The 25,837-nt window shown below is 33.9% G+C and overlaps 2 protein-coding genes across 2 annotated transcripts in view; one reads left to right on the top strand and one right to left on the bottom strand.

The window, feature by feature from the left end:
• Positions 1-25,837, top strand: part of LOC114330686 (muscle-specific protein 300 kDa) — a 603,413-nt gene that overhangs the window by 45,272 nt on the left and 532,304 nt on the right. The window contains exon 3 of the mRNA XM_050652274.1: positions 18,223-18,574. Within this exon, the coding sequence (XP_050508231.1) occupies positions 18,223-18,574 (352 nt within the window). The remainder of the gene's footprint in view (positions 1-18,222; positions 18,575-25,837) is intronic.
• On the bottom strand, positions 2,673-15,150 carry LOC114332710 (uncharacterized). The gene is made up of 6 exons (XM_028282541.2): positions 15,052-15,150; positions 14,034-14,161; positions 11,372-11,504; positions 6,249-6,620; positions 3,739-4,092; positions 2,673-2,848 (listed from the first exon to the last, which is right to left on the bottom strand). The coding sequence occupies exons 1-6, from the start codon at positions 15,089-15,091 to the stop codon at positions 2,745-2,747; spliced, it is 1,131 nt and encodes a 376-aa protein (XP_028138342.1). The 5' UTR covers positions 15,092-15,150; the 3' UTR covers positions 2,673-2,744.

Below are 25,837 nucleotides of genomic sequence, written 5' to 3'. Positions count from 1 at the left end.
CAAAAGCAGAATGTGATCGACAACTAATAAAAGAATGGTTTGACTACAAAATACTAACAATAAATTTTAAGAAAACTGTTTATCTACCAATATTTAACTCTAACTTGACCACTGATCTTTTCAAACCCCTTCAAATATCACATAATAAACAAAATTTTTATATTAAACCCGTAACAGATGTTAAATATCTAGGAGTTTTTATAGATACACATCTAAAATGGGACTTTCACATTAAATATATCATTAAAAAGCTACAGTTTATCCTGTATAAGTTTAAACATCTTAAAAACACATACCTAATATATACCTTCGCACACTATATTACGGACTAGTAGAAAGTCATCTCCGTTATGGTATACTGGCTTGGGGAAGCGCCCTAAAAACACACATTCTCCCACTGGAAATCATACAAAGAAGATTTCTAAAAATTATTATGTCTAAACCATACACCTACTCTACAGATAGATTATATAAGTATAGTAATATATTTGACTTGAAACAATTATACTTTCTTTGTGTGTCTTTAAAATATCACACCATGAAAACAGACAACAATTTACCATCACATGAGCATGATACAAGAGGCAAACACCTTTATATGATTCCGAAAATGACAAAGTCCTTCTGTCAAATAAGTTTTCTATTTCTAGCCCCAAAAATATATAATCATATCCCCAGTGATATCAAAAATACTAAGAATGTTCTTCTATTTAAAAAGAAATTAAAATCATTTCTGATGGAACAAACAAGAAATTTTTGTGACATCATTATAGTAGCTTAAATTTACATACATTAAAAAAGAATGTGTGTGTACTTGGTACGCACGTAAGAAGTTATACTTCTATTATATGATTATATGATTATATGATTATATGATTATAAACGAAATTAATATACTTTTTATTTATATTTTATTTAAATATTAAATTAATTTATACTTAATACTTCTCAAAAATTTTTATTAAAACAGTGCCAAAAATTAAAATAATAAAAAAATAAAACACACACAAACACATTAAAAATGCCACAAATGATTTCTGAACATTAATTGTCGGAAAAATTTTTAACTAAATACGTATTTTCTGAAAATAAAATTATATAATAAATATACTTACAATCATAAAATGTATAAAAAAAAATAAAAAAATAAAAGTTTCTATTGGGATTCGAACCAACTTACCACGCGGATGGTATTTGCGTTGTATTGGGATTCACCCGCATTAAAACTGCGCTACAGACACAGCTTGTCATTATGTGCGAAGATCGTCTAACTAAACAGATTAACCTTTTGACATTTTTAACTTATGTAAATCAAATTATTTTGATTTTGAATTGAAATGATTTAGAATTGAAAAAATACAACAAAACATAGGGTAAGAAGACAATATATTAGGTGAATATTAAGGTGTAAAATAAAAGTATTACATACTACTTATGTATTTTGGTAGGTTCAAGGTAGGTATCGGAGCCCGTATAACGACTAATAAATTTCGCAATCAATTGCGTCGTGCGAAGTGGCTATGTTCAAATATCATAACAAAATTTGATCAACTATTTATAAAACACTTACCAGTGAAAGATTATTTAGCTTTGAATAAGCGAGATCTGCGGCACTCATACTAGGCACAGTTTGATGAGCTTTCACATTGGCATGCAACAATCATCTCTTCTATGTAAATAAGTCCAAAAATATAATATGAAAACTATTTAAAAAGGCAGTATAACCATTAACTAACTTTTTGTTTGTTGTTTCTCTTCCTACAAATTTTAAAACGCAACAAGCATACATTATAACCAAACCATGCACAGTCCCACAGCTGTGTCACAGCTGCCATATCGGATAATTTTTGTCATGTCATTTGAACATCCAATCAGAACAAAGTTATAATGCGCATGCGCCCGGTCGCTAGGTTTTCCCATATAAAATTTCACCGTCATTACGCCCGTAAAGAAGTATAACTTCAAAAAACAAAAAAAAAATAAATGAAACTCTAGACACACTACCAATTTTTATACCTACCTATATTTCAAATTTTATATTGTTTTAAACTGATTTATTTTGCTTATTATTTTTATCATATTTAATAAAACATGCGTATATACACCATTCTTCAAAAATATTACTAACTAATTGAGCCATACATAATTGTTTAAAAAAAAATTAATTATTCGTGCTTTGTTGTTAAACTAAGTATTTATTTTATTGTTTTCATTCTATTATTTATTCTACGTATCATATTTACTAAAACATAACTGTGTATTTACAATTAAAAAAAACGTACCTATCTATTTATTGTATTATATTATATTGTATTATGTTGCTATTTATGTTATTTATGTTATTTACGTTAATATGTTATTATTTATTATTTTATATCATATTTACCGAAACAGGTGTATCCACACCTCTCGGAGACCTTCGGGTTAATTTATTCACTTTAGCTGTAAATATCTAAAAAGATTGTACCTCTTATTGTTGAATAAATTATTATTATTATTAATATTCTAAAAATGAACAATAGCAGCGTAGCGCAATCACCAGTTTCATGGACTTAAAAAAATAAAACAAAAATTGGATTCTAGTGGCGCATGATTTATCAGATTGGAAACAAGAGGGGAGACGTATGTGTAGCAGTAGACGTTTAAAGCTTGAAAATGAACAAACTTTTACATATGTATCGATTACTTGTTTATTTATATTTCGTATAATACAAATTAAGGCTTAGTATTCATTGTTTTATAAATTATATCCTTGTAAATGTAGGTGACATTTCTTCTAAAATATTTTTTAATGTTAAAGGAATGTCATACAATACACTACATTGCATTAGTTTTGAACTTTTTGGACCTAAAAAGTAAGGAATTAGTATTACATCGAGACATACAAAGTAAAATAGGATGGCATGAAAATGTAAACAAGAATATATTTTCAGCTTGTTCAGGTCGATTTCTTTTATTTTATTAATCCAGTTTTTTCTGGGTCTACCTTTTATTCTTTTCTCTTTTCTCTATAATTCTATTCAGCCATTCCGTACGGAATTTTATATATAGGTACTATTCTTTATCTTATACGCCTTTCCTATTCTTATTTTATTCCCAAGCATTTTTTGACTTCCTTCTGAATTTCTTTGCTTTAAAATTTGGTTTCTGATTTTTGCCCGATTTATTTTTGTATTCTTCTTCAACACCGTTTTCCATGTTATTGTAAGCCTTTGAGCACCATCTCTTTGGTTTAAGTTATTGATTTTTTTTTCAATTTCTTCTGAACCTATTAGTTCAGTTTTAATGTATGTCCTACATGTTGAGACATGTAGTGCAGGGGACAATGTTTTTGTCCCCTTTTTGTCATTTTGATGTTCTTCTCTTCTAACATGGATTCTGCGATTGGTCTGTACGATGTATGACTACTTACAGTCCCAAAATGAAATCTAATATATTCATTAGCACTTCGAGCCAAGTAGGCTCATGGCTTGGTTTAAAATCTTCCTCCATTCTTGCTTGTTCTTTGCTTTTTCTTTCCAGAAATCTAATATACCGGTTGATTTTCTAACATTTTTGTTCTTGTGGATGGTAAAAGTTGGTAAGAAATACGAAAAATATAAAAAAAACCTAAATTAGAAGTAGCATATAGATCGATGTCTTTGTAACTACGAAGTAATAGCCTTATAAAAAAGATAAAAATCACAAAAGATGGATTAAAAGCAGCAAAATGGTGCTAACAAAAGTAGAAAAAGTTACCTTTTGCGAATACTGGTAGTACCATGATATCATTAATTTTCTTGGCGTCTTCTTTAATTTCAACAACTTCGTTATTTGACCTTCCCATTTTCGGACAAGCTGTGGTCAATACAATAAGTGTATTTTGCTCATTTGTGGTCTCAGTTATATGTTTTATAGATTGGATTAAAGGACTGCGCGTATCGCTTATTTCATCCAGGTGGCTTCCAAATATAACCATCAAGAACCCATCACAAGGAGGTTCTTGTAAAGTATCTAGAGCATTACTTACTGCGTTAAATAAATCAAAATTGTATCTGGGTTTATTTAGACTTGGAAGGATGTTGTTTTCTTCTTTAGCCAGTTTATCTCTTTCTAAAACATGTACGTTAAACTACTATTATGTATCTGTTAAAAAAAGTACAATTTCTTAAGATATTTGATGAAATAATCAGGATAAGGATAAGGATAAACAAAGGAAGGTGAGGATAAATACAAGGTAGTAAAGATGGAAGCAAAGTGCGCTGGAAAGATCGTCTGATGCAAGGTATATGAAAAGTTGGAAGCACCCGAGGTATCAAAAGGTTAAACAGCATTGCTAAAAGAAGGGAAAATTCATCAAAGGACTTGACTCATCATCATCATCATAAGTGGCTCAACAACCCATTGTGGATCTTGGTCTGCTCGCAAAGAAGTGCCACTTCTGTCGACTCCTGGCAACTTCCCTCCATCTTATGACCGCTAGAATCTTTAGGTCTTCTTCCACATCATCAATCCAGGACTTGACTCACTTGCGGCACATTAAGAGTGCTTGGAAAAGTGTTAAGATCCGATGTTGAAATAAATCAAAGATGTTATGAGTACTTTAGAAAGTTTCTAAGTGAAGAATACCAGAGGAGAGGCAGAGGATCTCAAATGAGAATATAATACCAGGGATAGTGAGAGACAAGGTTGTCGAACTTTAAATAGATTGAAGGTGCTAAGTCAGTAGGACCTGATAGAATATCTATGGAGGTTTTGCAGGCTCCAGGAGAGGAAGGGGTTGATCTGTTGTGGCAAATGATGTATAGGTTATATAAGCAACAGAAGATGCCCAATGTATAGAGAGAGAGGGTGATGGTATCATTGTATAAAGGGGACATTCAGGACTGTAAGAACTGTAGACGGATAAAGTTAATGTTGCACACAATAAAAATTTGGAAGAGTACTGTCGAACGAAGGTTAAAGGCGGAGAAATCGATAGGTGAAGAACAGTTTAGGTTTATACCAGGAAGGAGAAAAGAGGATGCCTTGTTTGTTTTGAGAAAGTTAATAGAGAAATACGGCGAGAAGAAAAGATAGCTACACTTGGTATTTATAGATCTTGAGAAGGCTTACGGCACAGTACCTAGACAAGAGCTATGGAGAAGTATGAGAGGAGAAATGGATTCTTGAGAAATACGTAAGGTTTGTGAAGGATATGTATGAGGGAGCGTACACCAAAGTAAAAACTGACGGAAAATTTTCCAGTGACAGTTGGTTTACATCAAGGCTCTTCACTGAGTTCCTCCCTGTTTAATTTTGTTATGGATGTACTTTATGGTTTAAAAATATCAGATACTGGATCGGAATTGATTAAATATCTTTATTTAGAGCCGCATTGGACAGATAGAGAGATTTGCCAGTGCGTAGTCGCTAACCTCCATTAAAGGAGACAGTACCACAAGAAGATGATGGATGTAGATACTGATAAAGAAGATAAGGGAGGAAGCTCCCTGGTCAATGCTCTTTGCGAATGAAATCGTGTTAGTGGAGGAGAGCAAAGAAATGGAGGAAGAGAAGTCAAAGGGTTGGAAAAGGGCTATTAAAGAGGAAGGACTTAAGGTTAGCAGGTCAAAAATAGAGGTTGGGAGAAACTGGAATGGTTGTTGGGGATATGCGTTGGTGTACGGCGGTGAAGTGTGGGCTGTTTAGGAAAAGAAGATGGAGGTAGCTGAAGTGAAAATGTTACGGTGCGTGTTGGATAAGGCTAGAAGGGACAAGATCAGGAACGAAGTGACTAGGAAAAGAGCTGGGGTGACTACAGTTTACAGTTAAGGGAAAGATAGGTAGAGAAAAACCGAGGAAAAGATGGAAGGACTGTATGGCAGAGAACTTGAGAAAAAAAGGCTAAATGAAAAAGACAAGATGGACAAAAATGAGTAGCTAATGTCTGGTTGCACCAACAGATCTTAAGCTTAAGATGTGCTTTAAGCTCAGCTTATGGAACATACGCGTTACGCCATTGAGTCTTAGATCAATTTTCAGCTTATCATAATGGATTGCCACGTGGATGGGATCGATAAGAATCGAAAATTATTATACAAAGTAAGTTACACGTAAAACGGCCCTATCTATAAGCTGAACTGGGCTAAGCTGGAGATTAAGATTTGTTGGTGTAACCAGGCATGGAAAAGGTGAGGACAAGAGAAGAAGCACAAAATATGTAGCGTTTCGATTCATTTGACGCGCATTGTACATTGTAATTAGACAGAAAATGCTTTTAGACCTACCGTTATTAAAAAAATCACCAAAGAACGAAAGTCTTACATGTGACATGATATCCAAAATATCCCAATTATATTTTTCTGGTTTATTTTTCTTTGGATATTCAAGAAAATTATCTGAATCGTCTTGATGTTCACTTATATTCCTCTTTAGCCTTATATTAAATACCTCCGTATGTTCTGGAGTTGATATAATAGCGTTGGGGTTCATATTGTTCATTTTAATAACAGACGGTATTGTGTCTTCTTTTTGTTTTCTTCGTCCATTTTTAACCTTCTTATGCTTTGGTGGTGTATTTTTGCTCTGGCGTTGTACAATATGATCCGAAGAATGAAAATTAGTATCTTCTGATACGTAATCGCTTATTGACAAAGTTACTAAAAAATATGAAAAATAAATATTAGACATATATTGGTTGCGGTACATTTTTCTTCTTAAGAACTGGGAGATGTTCCAAGCAGATGAAGATACACACTAGGCTATTGATTATGTATTTTAGAAAGGAACTACAACGTTATCGGGGTTTTATTGCTTCATATAGTCAATGGACCTCTCAGTATGAAAAACCCGCGGAGTGCTACCATTTAAGGGGGTGCGTTTTTGAGAAAGGAGTGAATTAGTCCCTAGGCGCAGGGCGAATTAGGGTGAGTTCTATACACTTTTGGTGCAAACACTTCTACAGGAAAATTGTTCTAGGTTAAATTTACTATCGAAGCATCATATTCTAAAGTCAAAAATATTTTTTTTTACAAAAATATGTTCAAAAGAAAAGCAAGAGAAAAACACGAAAGATAGCAATTTTGTTTTTTGCCCCATAGCGTTTTTCCTCAGAGATATAGGTATAGGCCTTGTTTCACAGAAAAAAAGCTTCCATATTTCCTCTTTAAAATGGAGTTTGGTAAAAGTCTCTATAATTTATAGTTTCTAAAATATATGATTTTTCAAAGTTCGCCACTCACAGCGATTTTGCCCATTTTCCTTGTTACTTCTCAAACATTGTTCGGTAACTTTTTTCTACCTAGCTTTAGATATACACAGTGTTATATTTGGTAGAAAGAAAAGCCAATTACCTTTAAAATGATCTATTGTAGAAGTATGTATGACTATTTTTAAGCCAGATATGGTTGTTCAGAGTTTTATACTTTTAATGATTTTTGATATATTTTATGATTATTTTTCATTAAATTTTTCATTATAACTTTTTTTATTGTATATTTAGGTATATACATTGTACAATAAAAAAAGAAAGCTTATTTTCTTCACGTTAAAATGGTGTATTTCAAAAATTCTAGGAATATTTTTAAACAAGATATGCTTTTTCAAAATGTGACATATACATAAATATGCAATAGGTCCCACTAAGTTGGAACCATATGGAAAACTTTTTTATTATTAACTTTATGAAAAAAAAAATATTTTTTATAAAATGCTCTGCATAGTCTAAAACTAAAACCTAAAATTTTATCAATAGTGTACAAGGTATGTAAAAAATATGAATTTTGCTCAAGAGTAAGGTACCTTTATATTTCACAATATCGAAAAGTGTTATAAAGAAAAGTTATTTGGAATTAAAAAGTATGTTATAATATGCAATTATATTCTTCAAATTAAAAAAATTAAAACTTTTCTCAAATTACGGATACTCTTGAATATCCTACGGATATCTTGTTTAGTCCTAGAACTTTTGCAATACACCATTTTAAAGTAAAGAAAATAAGCTTTATTTATTCCCCAATGTATATACCTAAATGTACAAGAAAAAAAGTCGTAATGAGAAATTATCATTAAAAATATCAGAAATCATTAAAAGTATAAAACCTTGAAAAAGTATAACTTGCTTAAAAAGAGCCATATAGTCTTATACAATAGACCATTTTGAAGGTAATTGACTTCTCTCTCTACTAAATGTACCATTGCGTATACCTAGAAATACCTAGAAAAAAGTTACAGAACGTTTGTGAAGTAATGGGGAAAATGGCCCAAAAATGTTGTGAGTGGCGAACTTTGAAAAATTCTCTTTCGGAAACTATAAATCTTAGAGACTACTGCCAAACTTCATTTTAAAGAGGAAGAATGGAACTTATTTTTCGCTGAAGCAATGTCTATACCTATATCCTTGTGGGAAAAAGTTATGGGGAAAAAACAAAATTGCTTTCTTTCGTGTTTTTTTCTTGCTTTTCTTTTGAATATATTTTTGTAAAAAATAACATTTTTCACTTCAAGATGTGATTTTAAGATAGTAAATTTAACCTAGAACAATTTTCCTGTAGACGTGTTTGCACCAAAAGTGCATAGAACTCACCGTAATTCGCCCTGTGCCTAGGAACTAATTCACCACTTTCTCAAAAACGCAACCATTTAAATGGTAGCACTCCCCGGTTTTGTCAAATTTAGAGGTCCATTGACCATATGACACAATAAAATCCCATTAACGTTGTAGTTCCTTTTAGCTCTCTTATTTTGAACATATCAATAGCTTATACACTGCGCGTCAGAAAAAAACGGACCACCCACAAAATGGGTCATATTTACTGTGTCGAATTTCCTAAATCTGTTGTCCGATTTGAGTGATTTTTTTGATATGTTATAGCCTTATTCTTTAACAATATCGCTGTAATAATATTGTTGCTAGAAAGGTGAATTGCCGTTGTATAGCGGGTGTACCAATCAAACTGTGATTTTTTCTCAAAGTTGACGTGACCATGTGGAATATTCTAGCATTTATAAAATACTAAAACGCATACGGGTAATATGACCCCTATGCGCGCCAATGGAGAATATAAAATTCTTAATTGCATGTCAAAAAATGCGCAATAACTATGTCTTAAAACTTACCAAATTTCATTTGCATATGTCAAACGGTTTTAGGGCTATAAATAAATCGTCAGTTTGTAAGAAAAAATTCAACATCCCGTATCTCGGAAACGAAGCATTTGCGGACATATGTTTATAAAGCAAACGGTCATTATTTTTTAATTTACGTCATTAATAACCCTTTAAGTTTGTCGCGCTTATTTAGAAACACCCTGTATTGATGAAGAACATGGCTAGTTGTTAAAGTACCTAACTTTTTTATTATCCAACATAAGCGAATTAATCAAAAAACAGAATGTTAAGAAAACCTGAGGCCATAGTTGGGTTTTAATTTCAATACAACCCATTCTGTGCGTGGCCCGTTTTCTCTGACGCGTAGTGTATAATGATCACGACAGGTTTATGAAAGTCATCATCATCATTGGCTCTACAACCTCTGGTGGGTCTTGGCCTGATCTAGAATCAGCTTCCATTCCTTCTTATCCTTCGCCTTGGTTTTCCAATTTCGCTCTCCTAACACTCGCAAGTCGTCTTCCACCTGGTCCTTAAATCGTGCTCTGGACCTGCCTCTTTTCCTCACTCCATCCATCATCACATAGCGTTACAACCCTGGGTGGGTCCTGGCTGACTGTACAACTTTCTTCCAATTTCTTCGGTCTTATATCAACCTAGGGTCAAATGGGATGTTCATTTTTCGGAGATCTGCTTGGATGTTATCTCTCCATCGCATTCAGGGACGTCCGAGTGGCCTTTTGCCTGTAGGAATCTCCTCCCATACCAGTCTTACAAGTCTTTCGTTCTGAAGTCTGTGCACGTGGCCTGCCCATCTTAGTCGCTGTGATTTAATTTCTTGGACAATATTGGTGTCATTGTAGAGTTCTTTTAATTCGAAGTTGGTTCTGATCGTGTACTGGTTTGTGTTAATGTCGTGGTGAGGTCCGAAAATTTTTCTAAGCATTTTTCGTTCAAAACGTCTGAGCTTTTCTTCGTTTGATTTGGTCATGGTCCATGTTTCGCAACCATATGTTAGTAAAGGACTGACGATGGATTTGTTGATCTTGAAACTTCTTGTAAGAATTTTTGATTTTATAAGCTTATTCAGTGCGAATAGACAGCGATTTGCTGATTGGATTGGATTCTTTCTGTCTTTTATTTCTTCAGTAACATTGTTGTCAGCTGTAATTACGGCTCCCAGATACTTAAAACGTTGTACTATTTGAAATTGAAGGTGTTGACCATCACATTTTGTCCCATCCTGTCTCTTCATGTCGTTCTATTTATACACATATATTTCGTCTTCTTTTCATTAATACTCAGCCCTACTTCGCTTGTTGCTCCTTCCACCTTGTTGAAAATGGCTTTTGTGGATAGGATGGAGTCTCCAACGGGATCAATGTCATCTGCGTATGCTAGTAATAGCTTGGAACTTTGAACCGATAGCAATTCTGTTTTTATTTCGGCCGACCTCATGGCTTTCTCTAATACAAGGTTAAAAAGTAGTGGAGATAACGCATCACCCTGTTTGAGTCCACTGTTGATTTCGAAGCTGTCAGACAGTTTATTATTTACACGTACTTTTGATATTCCACCCTCCATACAGACTTTAGTCATCCGAATGAGTTTCTTTGGTATTGAGAACTCCGCCATGGCATTCCATACTTGGCTTCTTTCTACGCTGTCATGTGCCTGTCGAAAGTCTATGAAGAGATTGTGTATGGGTCTGTTATACTCCCATCCCTTTTCTAGAAGCTGTCTCAGCGTGAATAGTTGATCTATTGTGGATCTGTTTGCCCTAAAACCGGCTTGATATTCTCCTAGGACATTTTCAGCATAAGGGGTTAGTCTACTAAGAATAATGTTTGAGAGGATTTTATATACCGTGTTTAAGAGTGAAATTCCTCTGTAATTCGCGCATTTTGTTTTGTCCCCTTTTTTGTGGATGGGCAATATGATGTTTGTGATGATGGGCACAGATTGGCACTCCATCCGGTCTTTGGTTATAAATGTTTTGACGGCTCCATCTCGTTCATTCTCTCTAAGAGACCTAGCCACCGCAGCCTGTTTATTTTGATGGACCTATCGATATTAGGTTCACTATAAAGGCGGTAAAGCTCAAAATTATAGCGTCCACGCCATAATACGTTTTCCTAGAAAAGGAAAATGGTGTATGAAAGTAGTTCATAGATAAAAATAGGTTATTTTCACGAACAAAAATAAACTAGGAAAATAGACTTCATCTGGTGTATCTTTGAAAATGTATGCTTCAACGCCATGCTTTATAATAAATAATATGTATCGTAATTAATAATATTACCAGTTTTCATTCCAAGAGCATGTTTACAATACCGAACAAGCAAGTCCAGACTTTCTTTAAGAAGTTCTTTACAGTTTTCAGTATTTCTTCGATGTATATTATAGTTCCCAGCAGTTTTCGTATTTGTATTGTGCTGAAATATAAAACATTAATTTAAGGAATTACTTCATGCTAGGTGGTATTTTGGATATTATGCATTTTTTTTAGCTAATTTAAAACGAAACTCACGATAGAGTACTAATATCAGAAGAATAGCTACAAGAACGAATAAAAAATAGAAAAGCACCTGGTCCTGATAAGATACACAATGAACTGCTAAAATATGGAGGAGGAACACTACTCAAATGGCTCCTAAAATTATTCGTCAATACAATACATATCGGAGTAGTACCAGCGGAATGGAAGGAAAGTCTCCTGCTACAGACTCGAAAAATCCTGAACATTATAGAGGCATTAGTCTGATGAACAGCACATTAAAATTGTTAACGGCAGTCATAAAAGATAAAATCGAGGAAAAAGCGAACGTGGCACAGATGAACAACAAGGCTTCCGGAAGAACCGTAGCACAATATACGCAATTTTTATTATCAGACAAATACTAGAAAAGTCTATTGAATATGGAAAACCAGCATAAATGTGCTTTGTAGATTTAAAAAGTTCTTTTAACAGGGTGAGGCAAAATGACATCTAAAATTTATTGCAAGCTGAACAAATAGACCATCCGATAATAAGGCTAATTAATGAAATTAACAAAAACAACAAGACCAAATTATAATGTCAACAGGAGAAACAAAACGCATAGAACTAAAAGGAGGAATCCTACAAGGAGACACGCTCAGCCCATTGTTATTCATTATTCAATATGGTGATGAATCAAAGAATTCAGGAAGTAAGAAAACGACATGGATACCACATGGGAGCGCATAAAATCACGATAATATGCCATGCCGATGATGCACTATTAATTGCTGATAACGAGGATGGCCTACAAAGGCAGCTCCACACCGTCAATATCACAGCAAACAAACTTAATATGAGAATATCAGTAGAAAAAACCAAATGTATAGTGATGTTTATAGCATAGTAGTGTAGTATAATGTATAATGTATAGTGATGGCTATAGTAAAGAGCCGCGTAGATGCAAGTTAGAAATAGACAGCAAAATTGTAGAACAAGTAATGAAATTCAATTACCTAGGAGTAGAGATCACTAGTGACAGGAATATAAGAACAGAGGCTACAACGCAAGCAGCAAAAGCAGCAAGAGTAAGTGGTTGCCTCCGAGAAACCATATGGAGAAACAAATATATGACTACGGAAAGCAAAATAAAAGTATACAAGGCAACAGTAAGACCAATCATAACATATGCAGCAGAGACAAGGACCGATACAAGAAAGACGAAACAACAAATCAACAATATCGAAATGAAAGTATCAAGATCAATAGCGAGCATATCATTAAGAGACAGACAAGGCAATAGAAGTATATAGGCCTGGATCCCGCGTACCAAAAAAGTTTGTGTTTTTTGCACCCATTCGTGACCAGCCATTCCTTTGATGTTATCAGTTCATCTGGTCTGCCTCTACATCCGTTATTTCCTTTTGGTCGCCATTCAACAATTCGCTTCGTCCAATATTTGTCTTCCATTCTTCTTATGTGCCCTGTCCAGTTTCATCCTTATATGGTAATCTTTTGGAGTAGATCTGTTACTTTTGATCATGTTCTTATATTATTTGGCGCTCTTTTTTTTAGCAGCAGTGGTATGAAGGCGGATTCCAGCCAGGAGAGAAGGAGACAATATATAAATTTAAACGTGGAAACTTTTTGGCACGATACAACATATGAGTGAAGCTGTATGCTTATACTAAATAAGTAGTGTTGGAAAAGTGTGTATATTTGATACCCAATAAAAACAATTGAAGTCTAGCATTACTAGTAAAAAAATGGAAGTCTTAAATAAAATCAAAAATGAATAACCATTTTCAATTTCGTTTCACAACGAAAATACAGCCGCACCATATTCTAGTCCAATCAGAGAGTGCAGCAAGCACCTCTACCGGTTTCGAAACTTATTAGTCTCTCATCAGATGGCACATATGCTGCTCTCTCTGATCCAACCAAAACAAATCCCGGCGTGCAGTTCCGGATTGCAACGAACGAAATGGCATAGATGCCCTAGCGGCAACTGCTAGCAAAAGACTAAGTTTTCAGTCTAATGGCATATAGAATAACATAATGTTACTCTACACCCCACCTGAAACTCGGAGGTGTAACCAGAGAAGGTTCCCATTGTTTTCAGTCTGGTGGGGTGTAGAGTAACATTATGTTATTCTATATGCCATTAGACTGAAAACTTAGTCTTTTTCTTAAATCAAATCTTGAATACAATCCAAACCAGAAAATTGGAATATATCGGACATTGACATATTACACGTGAAGAGAGATAAAACTTACTCCAGCTCAACATGCAGGGAAATATCAAAGGGAAATAAAGTATATGGACACGTAGAATATCATGGCTGCGCAACCTGAGAGAATGGTACTGATGTACATCAAATGAACTTTTCAGAGCAGCCATCTCTAAAGTCCAAACAGCTATGATGATTGGCAAGCTCCATCGCGGAGATAGCACTTGAAGAAGAAGATTACGAATAGAACTTACCTTCACTCTGACTACCTCATGCATATCTAGAAACTTTATTCCAACATCAGAACTTGGTATGGCAGTCGCTTCAGTAAAAAATATAATTATATTCAACTTCTCCGTAGGTTTTTCAGCGACACTGTAACCTGTAACCAATGCACATTGCAAATAATTTTTACCATTTTTATAATAACCTTTTTTTTATTCACTTTTCAGTATCTTCGTTTTTATTGTTATTGAAGAATCATTATGGCTAAGAAGCTTATAGTAAGGGAGGAAAGTACATATGCTAAATTTGTAGTTATCGAGCGTTATGGGGACCTATTGGGTTGTGAAGAGTATGTCCTAAAACCAAAAAAAGTTAATTTGAGTTTTTCATAAAGTGGGGGACTCTCCATTTTTAATTTAATTTTCCATTTCCAACAATCGTTTTTTCCGATTATAGCGCCATCTATCCATAATTCTAAAAAATGGCTCGAATAAAAGTTACTTATTTTTTCGTAAGGAATCCAAATCTGCAATAGAAAATGGAGGCTCCTATTTAAGATTTTAAAGTAACTCCCACCCCACCTCCGTGGGTATTTAAAATTTTAAATTTACCCCCCTCTCTCCTTGGGGGGTCGAACTTGGTATCATTCGATAGATTTTTGAAAAATATTGAACACGTATTTTTAGTTTTTCGAACTGACGTTCACTTATCGAAATATTCGCTTTTTTTTGTGAAATTTTGTGACGCCCATTCGCTCAAATCGTCAGATTTTTGAAATATACACTGTTTTGCATGTACCTAACTTACTTTATCTTAATCTGACGCTTTCTAAGGGTAGATTTTTTCGGACTCCCTTAACGAACGCCTCTGTATTAAGAACCAGTATATGGTAGAGGTACAGTTACACTTTACAGGTTACAAGGTTTCTCCCCATGTAATAATCTGACACGCTCGAGTAACTGCAAAAAACCCCGCTTGGCCTCCCCTACCATTAAGAGAGCAGTCTTTAACGTATTCTAATAATTTCGTACATAATATGATACTTACTCAGGGTTATAATGTAAATAAAAATTGATAAAATATTCATTTTTGACAATAATTATCAAAACTTTATTAATAAACTGTATTTGCCACTTGTCATAACGACATTCAAACTCATATAGGTTATAATAACTACCAATAATATAAAATAAAATCTCCCAATGTGCACATGGACATCTGTCAAAATCGCCATAATAGTGACATCAGAATTCAAATTCTTATTATAAAGTTTTTTAGGCATTTTTATCATTTATAAAAAATCAGCGTGTTTTTAACCATTTTCTCTTTCGAGCTTCTTATGAAGTATGGTCTGGTCTACGTATCGTCTATAAATAGTCTATGGTGTGTCGTCTGTACCGACGAAATCTCCATACAACGAGGAGTCAGACACGGTTGCATTGTGTTGCCAAAATTGTACAATGTTTACCCTGACCAATTATTTAAAAAGGCACTTGAGTGACAGCCATATGGAATAAAAATATTGAAGGTGTCCAAATTCTGCTTGATCGTATTCACGAAGTACGAAAGGAAATGGGCATTAAAATAAACTCAAACAAAACCAAATTTTAGTCTTTAGTCATAACCCACATCCATATGAAGAGTCCAAATAAATGGAGTCCAAGTTTAAAAGTTCACCAAATTACATATTTGGGAACTGTCCTAGTGAACCAACTAGATCCAGACATAGAAATAAAAATCAGAATATCAATGACTAAAACTATTTTCATGAAAATGAAGACATTTTTTGCATCTCAGTTTAGAACTAAGATAAAGAATGGTTAAGTGCTATGTTTGGTCTGTACTTTTGTATGGAGCAGAAGTGTGGATACTGAAAGTATCAAACATGAACAGAATTGAAGAATTGAACAGCAAGAAAAACAAATGAGGAAGCTCTAAGCAGGAGGTTCAACAAAAATAGAGAACTGCTAAGGACTGTTAAATACCGGAAAGTATCTTGTCTGGACCATATAGTGATGGGAAATCGATATAGAATACTCTAACTATTCCTTGAAGGCAAAATAGAGGGCCGTAGAAGTGTAGAAAGAAAATGGATTTCTTGGTGAAAAAACATTCGTGAATGAACTCAGATATCAACTGCAGGACAATTATTCCACGTTGCAGAAGATCGAGAAGCCTTCGCAGTGATGATCGCCATAATCGTATAATTCTGATATGGCACGTGAAGAAGAAGAATATGAAGTGTGGAGTTATTTTAATCTTTATTTTTTCACCTGCTCCATCGTTTAATAAGGTGTAACGTGTAATATCTTGTTATTTTTCTATTAGCCCAGTAAATGAACGGGAAATTCGGCGATACCGTGTAATTTTCAGGGGCAACTCCGAATTGGATGAAAATTTGGATTTAGGTTCTACTTACCCTCCACTTCAAAGTTGAAATTGTTCCGTTGGTTGCTTTAACTTGAGGGGTGACAGTCACCCCTTCTCGGGGGTGAAAAAACATACATTCAAGATAAGACCGGAAATGGATAAATTGACTGATTTTAAGCAACTTTTGTTCTATAGAGTTTTTTACGTAAGTCAATACTTTTCGAGTTATTTGCCATTGAAAATGTTGATTTTTCGACAAAAAAACTACGGATTCAGACGGTTTTTCGCAAATAACTCAAAAAGTAAATATTTTATCGAAAAAAATATTCTTAGGAAAAGTGTAGCTTATAAAGAGCCCAAAAAATGGTGTATCAGTAAAGTCTATCAATCAAATAAAAACAAAGTTGTAGCTCATGAAAAATACGTTCTTATTCGTCTAATTCCAAATCGAATATTTCAAGGTGAAATCACCGAAAAATTAAGCACTTTTCAGGAAAAACCCATTTAAAGTTTTTTAAATTGTTTATAAAAAGCTTTGTTTTAATTGTTAACAAAAGTTTTAGCATTAAAAATAAGCGAGTTACGCTCAAAATAAAGTTGGCCATCTTTTTTTTTGTAAAAAATCATAAAAATCCCGCCGTGTTTAGCTCCCCAAATGAAATTAATCGCTACCGCTTTACAAACAATTTACTTACCTATCTATTTTTTATATGATCTGTCAGTCTCACCGGTTTAAAGTGTTTATTTTTGAAAGGGTTATAATTTAGAAAGCTTGAATTGGTCACTAATCACGAGTATATGCAAATTTTGAACAGCCATATCTTAACCAATTTTTGTGTTACGGAGAAACAAAATGAAACTAGCATATTTATAATAGCAAAACCTACATTTTCTTACTCTTAAAGATTTTTCTTATCACTAATACTTTTTAAGTTATTTTGAAAAAATGAAATTTTTCAAAAATTTCTAGAAAATTTTTTTTACTATAAAGCCAAATGTTTTAAAAAATAAGCACTTCAAACCAATCAAACTTACAGATCATATAAACAATACACATAAAGTTAAAATAAATGGTAAAGCCAAATGATTAATTTCATTTAGGGTGCTAAATAGAGGGAGCTTTTCACGATTTTTTTTTTACCAAAAAAAAGGGGCAACTTTTTTTTCAGTGTAACTCGTTTATTTTTAATCCTGTAAACTTTTGTAAAAAACAATTAATAAGCTTTTTTTCGATACTTTAAAAATGTTAATAAGGTTTTCCCGAAAAACGCTTATTTCTTCGGTGATTTCGCGTTGAAATATTCGATTTGAAATTAGACGAATAAGAACGTATTTTTCATGAGCTACAACTTTGCTTCTGCTCAATTTGTAGACTTTACTGTTACACCATTTTTTCGTTTTTTTATAGGCTACACTTTTGCTAAAAATATTTTTTTCGATAAAATATTTACTTTTTGAGTTATTTGAGAAAAACGGTCTGAAAACGTAGTTTTTTTGTCGAAAAATCAACATTTTAAATCGCGAATAACTCGAAAAATATTGACTTACGTAAAAAACTTTATAGAACAAAAGGTGCTTAAAATAAGTAAATTTATCCATTTCCGGCCTTATTTTAAACACGCGTTTTACACCCCCCGAGAAGGGGCAAATGTCAGCCCCCAAGTAAAAGCAACCAACAGCACAAATTCAACTTTGAAGTGGAAGGCAAGTAGAACCTAAATCCAAATTTTCATGCTATTCGGAGTTGCCCCTGGAAATTACACTCCAAAACGGTCATTTATTGGGCTATATTTCTCATTGCTAATTATGTTTTTGATTTTTTTTACTAATTGCTTTAATTTTTTTCAGCCTTCTCCAGCACCCAACCGCTGCGCCTCACCATCAGACGGCCCCTATTTCCGAGGCATCCAACCCTATTCCCCCGATCACTTCCGAGGCATTCAACCCTACTCCCCTGAGCACTTCAGAGGAGCTCCCCAATCCTACACCCCAAACACCGAATCGCCCTCTTTCGGTCCCCCCAGTCGAGATTTCGAGTACGTAGGGGTTCCTTTGGAACCACCTCCCTTACCGCATAACTATGACCCCGACGAGGAGGAGGATACAGGACCTACCACTGCTGAGATTATTGCTAACCAATCGCAGGATTACATAGATGAAAAGTTGGCGGAGTATCAGGCTACGATTTATTTGTTACAAGGTAAGTGATTCCTTTACTTTAATTCATTTATTTACAAATTTATTACTATAGCAGTGCCAGTGGTCTGTATCTTTAATTGTATGCTCTCACTTCAATCCTGATCCGCGGAGGGAGTGTAGTGGTCGATATGATGTCGTGTATTGTCCATCTACAAAGATTTCTGTCTCTGGTCATTTATTTTAACTCATGCATAGGTCTTTGCACATTCCTCTAATTTGATCGATCCATCTTGTTGGGGATCTTCCTCGTGATCTTCGGCCTTTCACACTTCCTTGTATAATGAGTCTTTCCATATTTTCTGTGTTTGCTCCCATAACATGTCCAAAGTATTTTAATTGTTGGAGATGGACTTTACTTTGGAGTTGTTGGCTAACTTTTAGTTCCCTTAAAATTGAATTATTTATTCTACAATCGGCCGAAGGAGTTCGTAACATTCTTTTCCAACAGAACATTTCAGTGGCGTCTATCTTCCTTCTTACCGATTGTCTCATGGTCTAAGATTCACATCCGTAGGTCAGTATTGGAAATATTAAGCAGTTGATCAACCTCATCTTTAACGCTCTTGAAATTTGACAGTCCTTCCATATATTGGTCAATTTTGCTGTGGCAAATTTTGCTAAGTCACATCTACGTTTAATCTTTGCCTGTAATGACCCTGTGTTTGTGATCAATGATCCCAGAAATAAGTATGAGCTGACAACTTCAAACCGGTCAATTGTATTAGTTATGTGTGGATGATTGTTATGTAATCTATCCACTATCATGATCTTAGACTTTGATATGTCTCTCACTGTCGATATGTCTTTGATATGTCACATGACACCAGTCGAATTGCTCTTATCGATATCTTTTTTATAGAAGACTTCTTTTTAAATATACCAAAGCTTTTATGGTAATAAGTATTGGAACAAGATTTACTATTATTTACACTTCAACAAGTAGGATTTTTAGGCCTGGATCCCGGATACCCAAAAAAAGTGGATTAAATCAAGCTGAACATTTGTTAACAGTTTAAAGGTGTCTCGTCGGACAAACTTTGATGTATGGGAACACTGGAACTGGGAAAGTTTTAATTGTGGAACAGGTTAAAAATTTGGACTGTCAGACTACGAAAGCGTTCCATGCATTTTGTCGGACAGAACTTTCAATTGATTTGTTACCATTTCAATAAACTGTCATGCAAAAATCAGACTGGTATTTATGGGCACCAACTGGGCATTTTAATAAGTCCGACACTGGAACATGTCAGATGACATGAATTATGACAGGTGATAAATAGCAGTCTGATTTTTGCATGAGAGTTTAATGAAAGGATAACAAATCAATTGGAAGTTCTGTCCGACAAAATAAATGGGACGTTTTTGTAGTTTGACGTTCGAAACCTGTAACCTGTTCCACAATTAAAACTTCCTCTGTTCCAGTGTTCCTGTACATCAAAGTTTGTTCGACTAGACACCATTAAGCTATTAAAAAATTTTCAGCTTGCCATTAATCAACTTTTTTTTTGATCCAGGCCTATTTGCATATCATATTAGTTCAGAGAAATAAGGAAAAAACATCCTGTTGGTGACACAACCCCCTCCAGGTCAAAACCAATTTTTTTGAGTAGTATGGACATCTATAATAATAACCTATACGTTTTCTGCAGCCAATTTTGTAATAGCTATAAACAAATGAAGATCAAAAAACGGTAAATTTTCGCTTTTTTCGTCTGTTACCAAAAGTTAAGCATTTTAAACAAATTTGAGAGTAAGAAACTCATAAATCATAAATCGTATAACAAACTTCAATATGGCGTTCGCTGAATATGTCTGTCCTTATTGATTTCTTAAAAAATTGCAAAATAAATCATAAATTTCGAGTTTTTATAAATATTCATAACTTCTATAATAATTAACTTAGAACCTTCTTATTACACGGAATGCTGAGACTTCTGGTGCTTAAATCATACCCTCAATTTCGAAGTAATTGGTCAAATAGTTTAAAAGTTTTTGTTTATCCCAAAATAATTTTTTTGCAACTCTTAAGTCAGAAAATGATGAAGTTACAGTAATACTTTGGATAGTTTATGAAAGAATATCTATTTGTATAACAAGGGAGGAAAGTGCTACTTTTCCTCCCGAGAATGAAGTTTACTGCCCGACGCGTAGCGGAGGGCAGTAATCATTCAAGGGAGGAAAAGGCACTTTACTCCCATGTTATACATATGGTTTTTCCACCTTCCTCAAATAACAAGTAATTTTTTTAATTTTTACTTAATTTATTTATGTAACTGACCAACAAAATTTATTAGAACTAAAACAAAAAAGTAGGTACAATATAACTGTCAACTGTCAAATATAAGTCAAATTATTAATGTAAACATTGTTAAATCAGAATAACAATTTACTGTTTTTTACCATTCTGTAAAATACAGAGTGTTTTTAAATAAACGTTAAAATGTATAGATACTTACGTAATAAAAAATAGATATTGTACAGGGCGTCAATAAGTTATATTTCATGAATGAAGTACCATGACGTCACTTTTACTTTTCCTCCCTAGGGAGGAAAAATATTTTCCTCCCTAGGGAGGAAAAGTACAACTTTGCTCCCTACAATCAGGTCCGGAAAAGTATACTTTCGGTAGAGGTAGGTGGAAAAAAGATTTACTCTATTAATTTAATTAAAAAAAAACGACAAAAAAATTCTAAATATTGCAAAATTATTTTGCAAGAACATGTAAATTTAAAAAAGGGGGGGCTAACGTTGTCCCTAATTGTCCTAGGACAACTGTTTTTCTTTCTAAATGTGTATAAAAATTCAGTCTTTCTAAATTTTAAAAAATAATTTTTCTACGGGTAACGGTTAAAAAGTTATTCTAATTGTTTATAAGTAAGCAAAGAATCGACATGTTTTTGCAAAATAATTTTACAATGTTTAAAATTACTTTTTGTCATTTTTTTTTAATTAATTTAATAGTATAAATGTTCTTCTTTCATAAACTGTCCGAAGTATTACTGTAACCTTATAATTTTCTGACTTATAGTGTTGCAAAAGAAATAAATTTGGGAAAAACAAATTAAATAACTTTTAAACTATTTGACCAATTACTTTAAAATTTAAAATATAATTTAAGCACAAGAAGTCTCAGTATTCCGTGTACTAAGAAGGTTCCAACTTAATTTTTACATAAGTTATGAACATTTATAAAATCTCAAAATTTAAGATTTATTTTGCAATTTTCTAAGCAACAAATAAGGATAGACATATTCTCAAATTTGTTTAGAGTGCTTCACTTTTTAGTAATAGATGAAAAAAGCGAAAATTTACTGTTTTTGATCTTCTTTTATTTATAACTATGTATATCATCAAAATCGGCTGCAGGAAACATATAGGTTATTAATATAGATGTCCATACTACTCAAAAAAATTTGGTTTCGGCCTGGAGGGGGATGTGTCACGAGAAAAATCTTATTTCTCTGGACTATGTTCTTAAAAATATAACATAATGAAATAGACACAGTCTTCGAGTGGCTCAAACGACTCGATCTTAGTATATGTCTTTTGCTAACTCATTTACCGTTTTTACGTTTTTAGTGTGGTAGTGCATACGCTTAATTTTCTAGAGAAACTTTTACATTTCTACATTTCCTTCACGGTAATATAAATAGTAATGTACAACTAGAAATAACGCTGAAGGAATCTTGACGCCAGTCATTTCCGACGTACCGGAATAATTTGATCACGAGAAGAACTAACCGTGTTATGACAAAGTCTATTCCAAAGTTTTCCCGACATTTAGTTTTTCTTTAGTTTATTTTTGTATCGCGTGCGTCTTCGTCAATGACTTAATCTTGGTAAATGCCGTCACGTCTAAACCAACATACATTTATATAAAAATAGTACGCGGATCAATGCTTTTGCTTTCCTTTCGCTCATTTGATATCCTGCCAATTTTCTAACCAGATTTCGCCGATGTGTTACCCTAAACATTTTAGAATTGGGTTATATGAAGATTTTAGGGTCAAATGTGACTGGATTGGAAAAACTTCGCAATGTTTTTGACCTATTTTTACACTGATGATAATACTTGTTAGTAACAGCTAGTTTACATATTATGTTTCTAATTGAAGTTTTTACAATAATTGTTTAAGGATTAGGGTCAATTATAAAAATAAAAATAAAAGAAAAGAAAAATTAATAGATAAGAAAAGATGGTTCAGATTTGATTAGAGTACAGAGCCTCTACTATGTGCTTATACGCACTGCTGTTTTTGTAACAATGTAGGTTCCGGTACGCAATGTTCCGGGGGGCTTGGGAGTGTTCATAAGGGGGTCCATCCCCGGGAAAAAATTTTAATTTTAGCCTCAATAAGGGCTTTTTAAAGCTGTTTGTGAGCAAGGCAAAAATTCAGGAATTTGTCTGTAATTTTGATGTTTTTTTTTTATGTTTTGTCCCAAGAGGTACCGGTACGGCGTACCGGCGCGTACCGTCACAAAAACAGTACTGTATACGTATTTCGGAATAACCGTTTCCTCATCGGAGCACACGGGTAGAGACACTGAACTGCAAGGAGCACCACTGAACCCAGGTGCCCCGATGAGGAAACGGTTATTCGAAACGTTAATACGAAATGCGTATAAGCACATAGTGGAGGCTCTGTACTGTAATCAAATCTGAACCATCCTTTCTTTTCTTTTAGTTTATACTTTATTCACTTTTGTGGATATTAAAGGAAATAATTCGCTAAAGTTATTATCACGGTGAATGACAGGGCGTGAAATGCAATGACTTTCGATTCATAGATGGTGCTAGTAGCATATTTGGTAATTATTTTGATATTTACCCCGAAAGGATGAAAGGATTTGATTGCAGTTCAGTGCCTCTACCCAGGTGCTCCGATGAGGAAACGCTTATTCCGAAATACGTATAAGCACATAATGGAGGCTCTGTACTGTAATCAAATCTGAACCATCTTTTCTTTTCTTTTAGTTTATACTTTACTCACTTTTGTGAATATTAAAGGAAATAATTCGCTAAAGTTATTATCACGATGAATGACAGGACGTGAAATGCAATTTTAGATTTCCCTTGTCGAGTATTTCGCCTAATCTGTTATGCTTTATTTTTCCAACTTAAAAAGCTCAGAGGATAAAAATAATTTCGAATTTTATTTCCTGATTTATTTGACTTTCGATTCATAGATGGTGCTAGTAGCATCTTTGGTAATTATTTTGACATTTGCCCCGAAAGGATGAAAAGATTTGATTTCAGTTCAGTGATTCAGTGCCTCTACCCAGGTGCTCCGACGAGGAAACAGATATTCCGAAATACGTATAAGCACATAGTGGAGGCTTAACCAGGATGATCCTAAGGGGGGGGGGGGTTATAACTACTGAAGAGTCTCTAGTGGTAATCAAAGCTGAACCAAATTCGCTAAAGTTATTATCACGGTGAATGACAGGACGTGAAATGCAATTTTATATTTCCTGTCGAGTATTTCGCCACTCGGTTATGCTTTATTTTTCCAACTTTATATCCAAATAATTTCGAATTTTATTTCCTGACTTATTTGACTCTCGAAAAGAAAAATGTTGACAATGCTTAACCAACAACATAAAAAAATGGAATTCTTTTTCTTTTTACACCAGGCGAGACTCGTAAGTCTCTGGCACGTGGTCGTAAGGCCTTTGTACCATATCTTGTTTTTTTTTACCTTATACTCTAGTAAGTCCAACGAAGGCCAACCGTTTTCTTATTGGTAGTTTTAGGATCTCTTCTGGTTCAATCATCAGTTGTCCAATGAATTCCTGCCTTACATCACTTAGCACATTGCAATGGCTTAGTATGTGTATGGCAGTCTCTTCTTCCATTTCGCACTTTCTGTACCATGGTTCATTCACCTTAGCTAATTTGTATAGGTGGTTTCCTAAACGACAAGTCCAGTCACCATTTCAGTGACCGTTTTGATCTCTCGTTTATTGACGTTCATCAAATTTTTCGAGAGCTTTTTATCAATATTGTTGATTATTTTTTCGTCTGGATTTTCCCTTACGTGGCTCTCCATTTCATTTATTTTGATGATTCCTTATCAGCCATTTCTGAACCTCGTTTTTCGTAGCAATCTTAAGTGGTACCACAGTAAGGTTCTAGGCCTTCAAAACTTTCTCTCCAGCCTTTTTTTGTCCTCATATCTGCTCGTTCATTACCATGCACCCTTTTCATGAACCGACACTCATATTAAAGGCATTTTCCCATATAGCACACAACGTCCGATGGACGTCCAAATAACGTACATTTAAAGTCCAAACGTCCATGGGCCAAAACTGGACGTACTATGTACGTCCATTACGCGACGTCCATTGGACGTTTGATTTCAACGTACATTGGACATCCATTTGTGGTCCATGGAGATTTTATACAAAACGCGACTATTATTATGAGTAATTATATAGCTTCTTGTTTTAATCAAAGCAATATTAGTAGAATACAAGAAGCTTCTAATAAATGTAGTCACATATTTTTTCATCATTGGATTAAAACACTGAACCACTAAAATTATTTTAATTAAACCTATTTAGATGATGACAAAACGATGGTAAACTTTTTCAGAATAACGGAGCTACATTGCGCATCGGTAATTATAGAACTTACAATAATTAGACACTACCAATTTAAATCTTAAATGTGCATTTTGTAACTATATTAAATTTCCCGCCAAACTAAATGAGAATCTTCTTGACAACGTTGTCGCTCTTCACGCTATCGGTCGTAAAAGGTAGTATTAGGCAGGTACTTTTAGGGGATTATCGCTGTTAATTGTTGTGGAATACTGAAGGAGGATTTATTTATGATAATTCACAGAATGGCAAACCCGCTTGCAATATACAACCGTACTGACTCTAAAGTTCTAAGAAATAATGTTTGGAAGGAACAGAACAGAAATAAATCTCTTTTAATGTGCATGCTTCATAGGGCGCCATTATCTGAATTTTGTCTTTATTAAGTTATTACATACAATATAATACATCCTGTGTGATATCTTTGTGTTTGCTGTTTATCGTGCAAGTGCAGTCGTGCATTAATGAAATTCCTATAATAAAGTATACATAATAAAGTTATAATAAAGAGAAATAAAAAAGGTATTTTGTGTAATATTTTAAAGTATAAGTTTCGCATTATAGGAACTATTTCCGATACCTAAAGGCTTTTTGCTATGTATGTATTCAAAAAATTATGGACACTAGATTGCTTTCTGAAAAGTGCCCAACAAAAATGTCC

This window comes from Diabrotica virgifera, chromosome 5 (genome assembly GCF_917563875.1).
Source record: "Diabrotica virgifera virgifera chromosome 5, PGI_DIABVI_V3a".
NCBI lineage: Eukaryota > Metazoa > Arthropoda > Insecta > Coleoptera > Chrysomelidae > Diabrotica > Diabrotica virgifera.
The sequence above is the reverse complement of the archived record's forward strand: the minus strand, read 5'-3'. Positions and strand labels throughout refer to the sequence as shown.

Bases quoted from the DNA above. Each gene is read 5' to 3' on its own strand.
- LOC114332710 (XM_028282541.2), bottom strand. From the start codon at position 15,091: ATGAATATTTTATCAATTTTTATTTACATTATAACCCTGA. The intron at 14,162-15,051 runs GTAAGTATCATA...CATTGGTTACAG, and splicing joins TATTTACATTATAACCCTGA to GTTACAGTGTCGCTGAAAAA. The intron at 4,093-6,248 runs GTAGGTCTAAAA...TACATGTTTTAG, and splicing joins TGGTGATTTTTTTAATAACG to AAAGAGATAAACTGGCTAAA.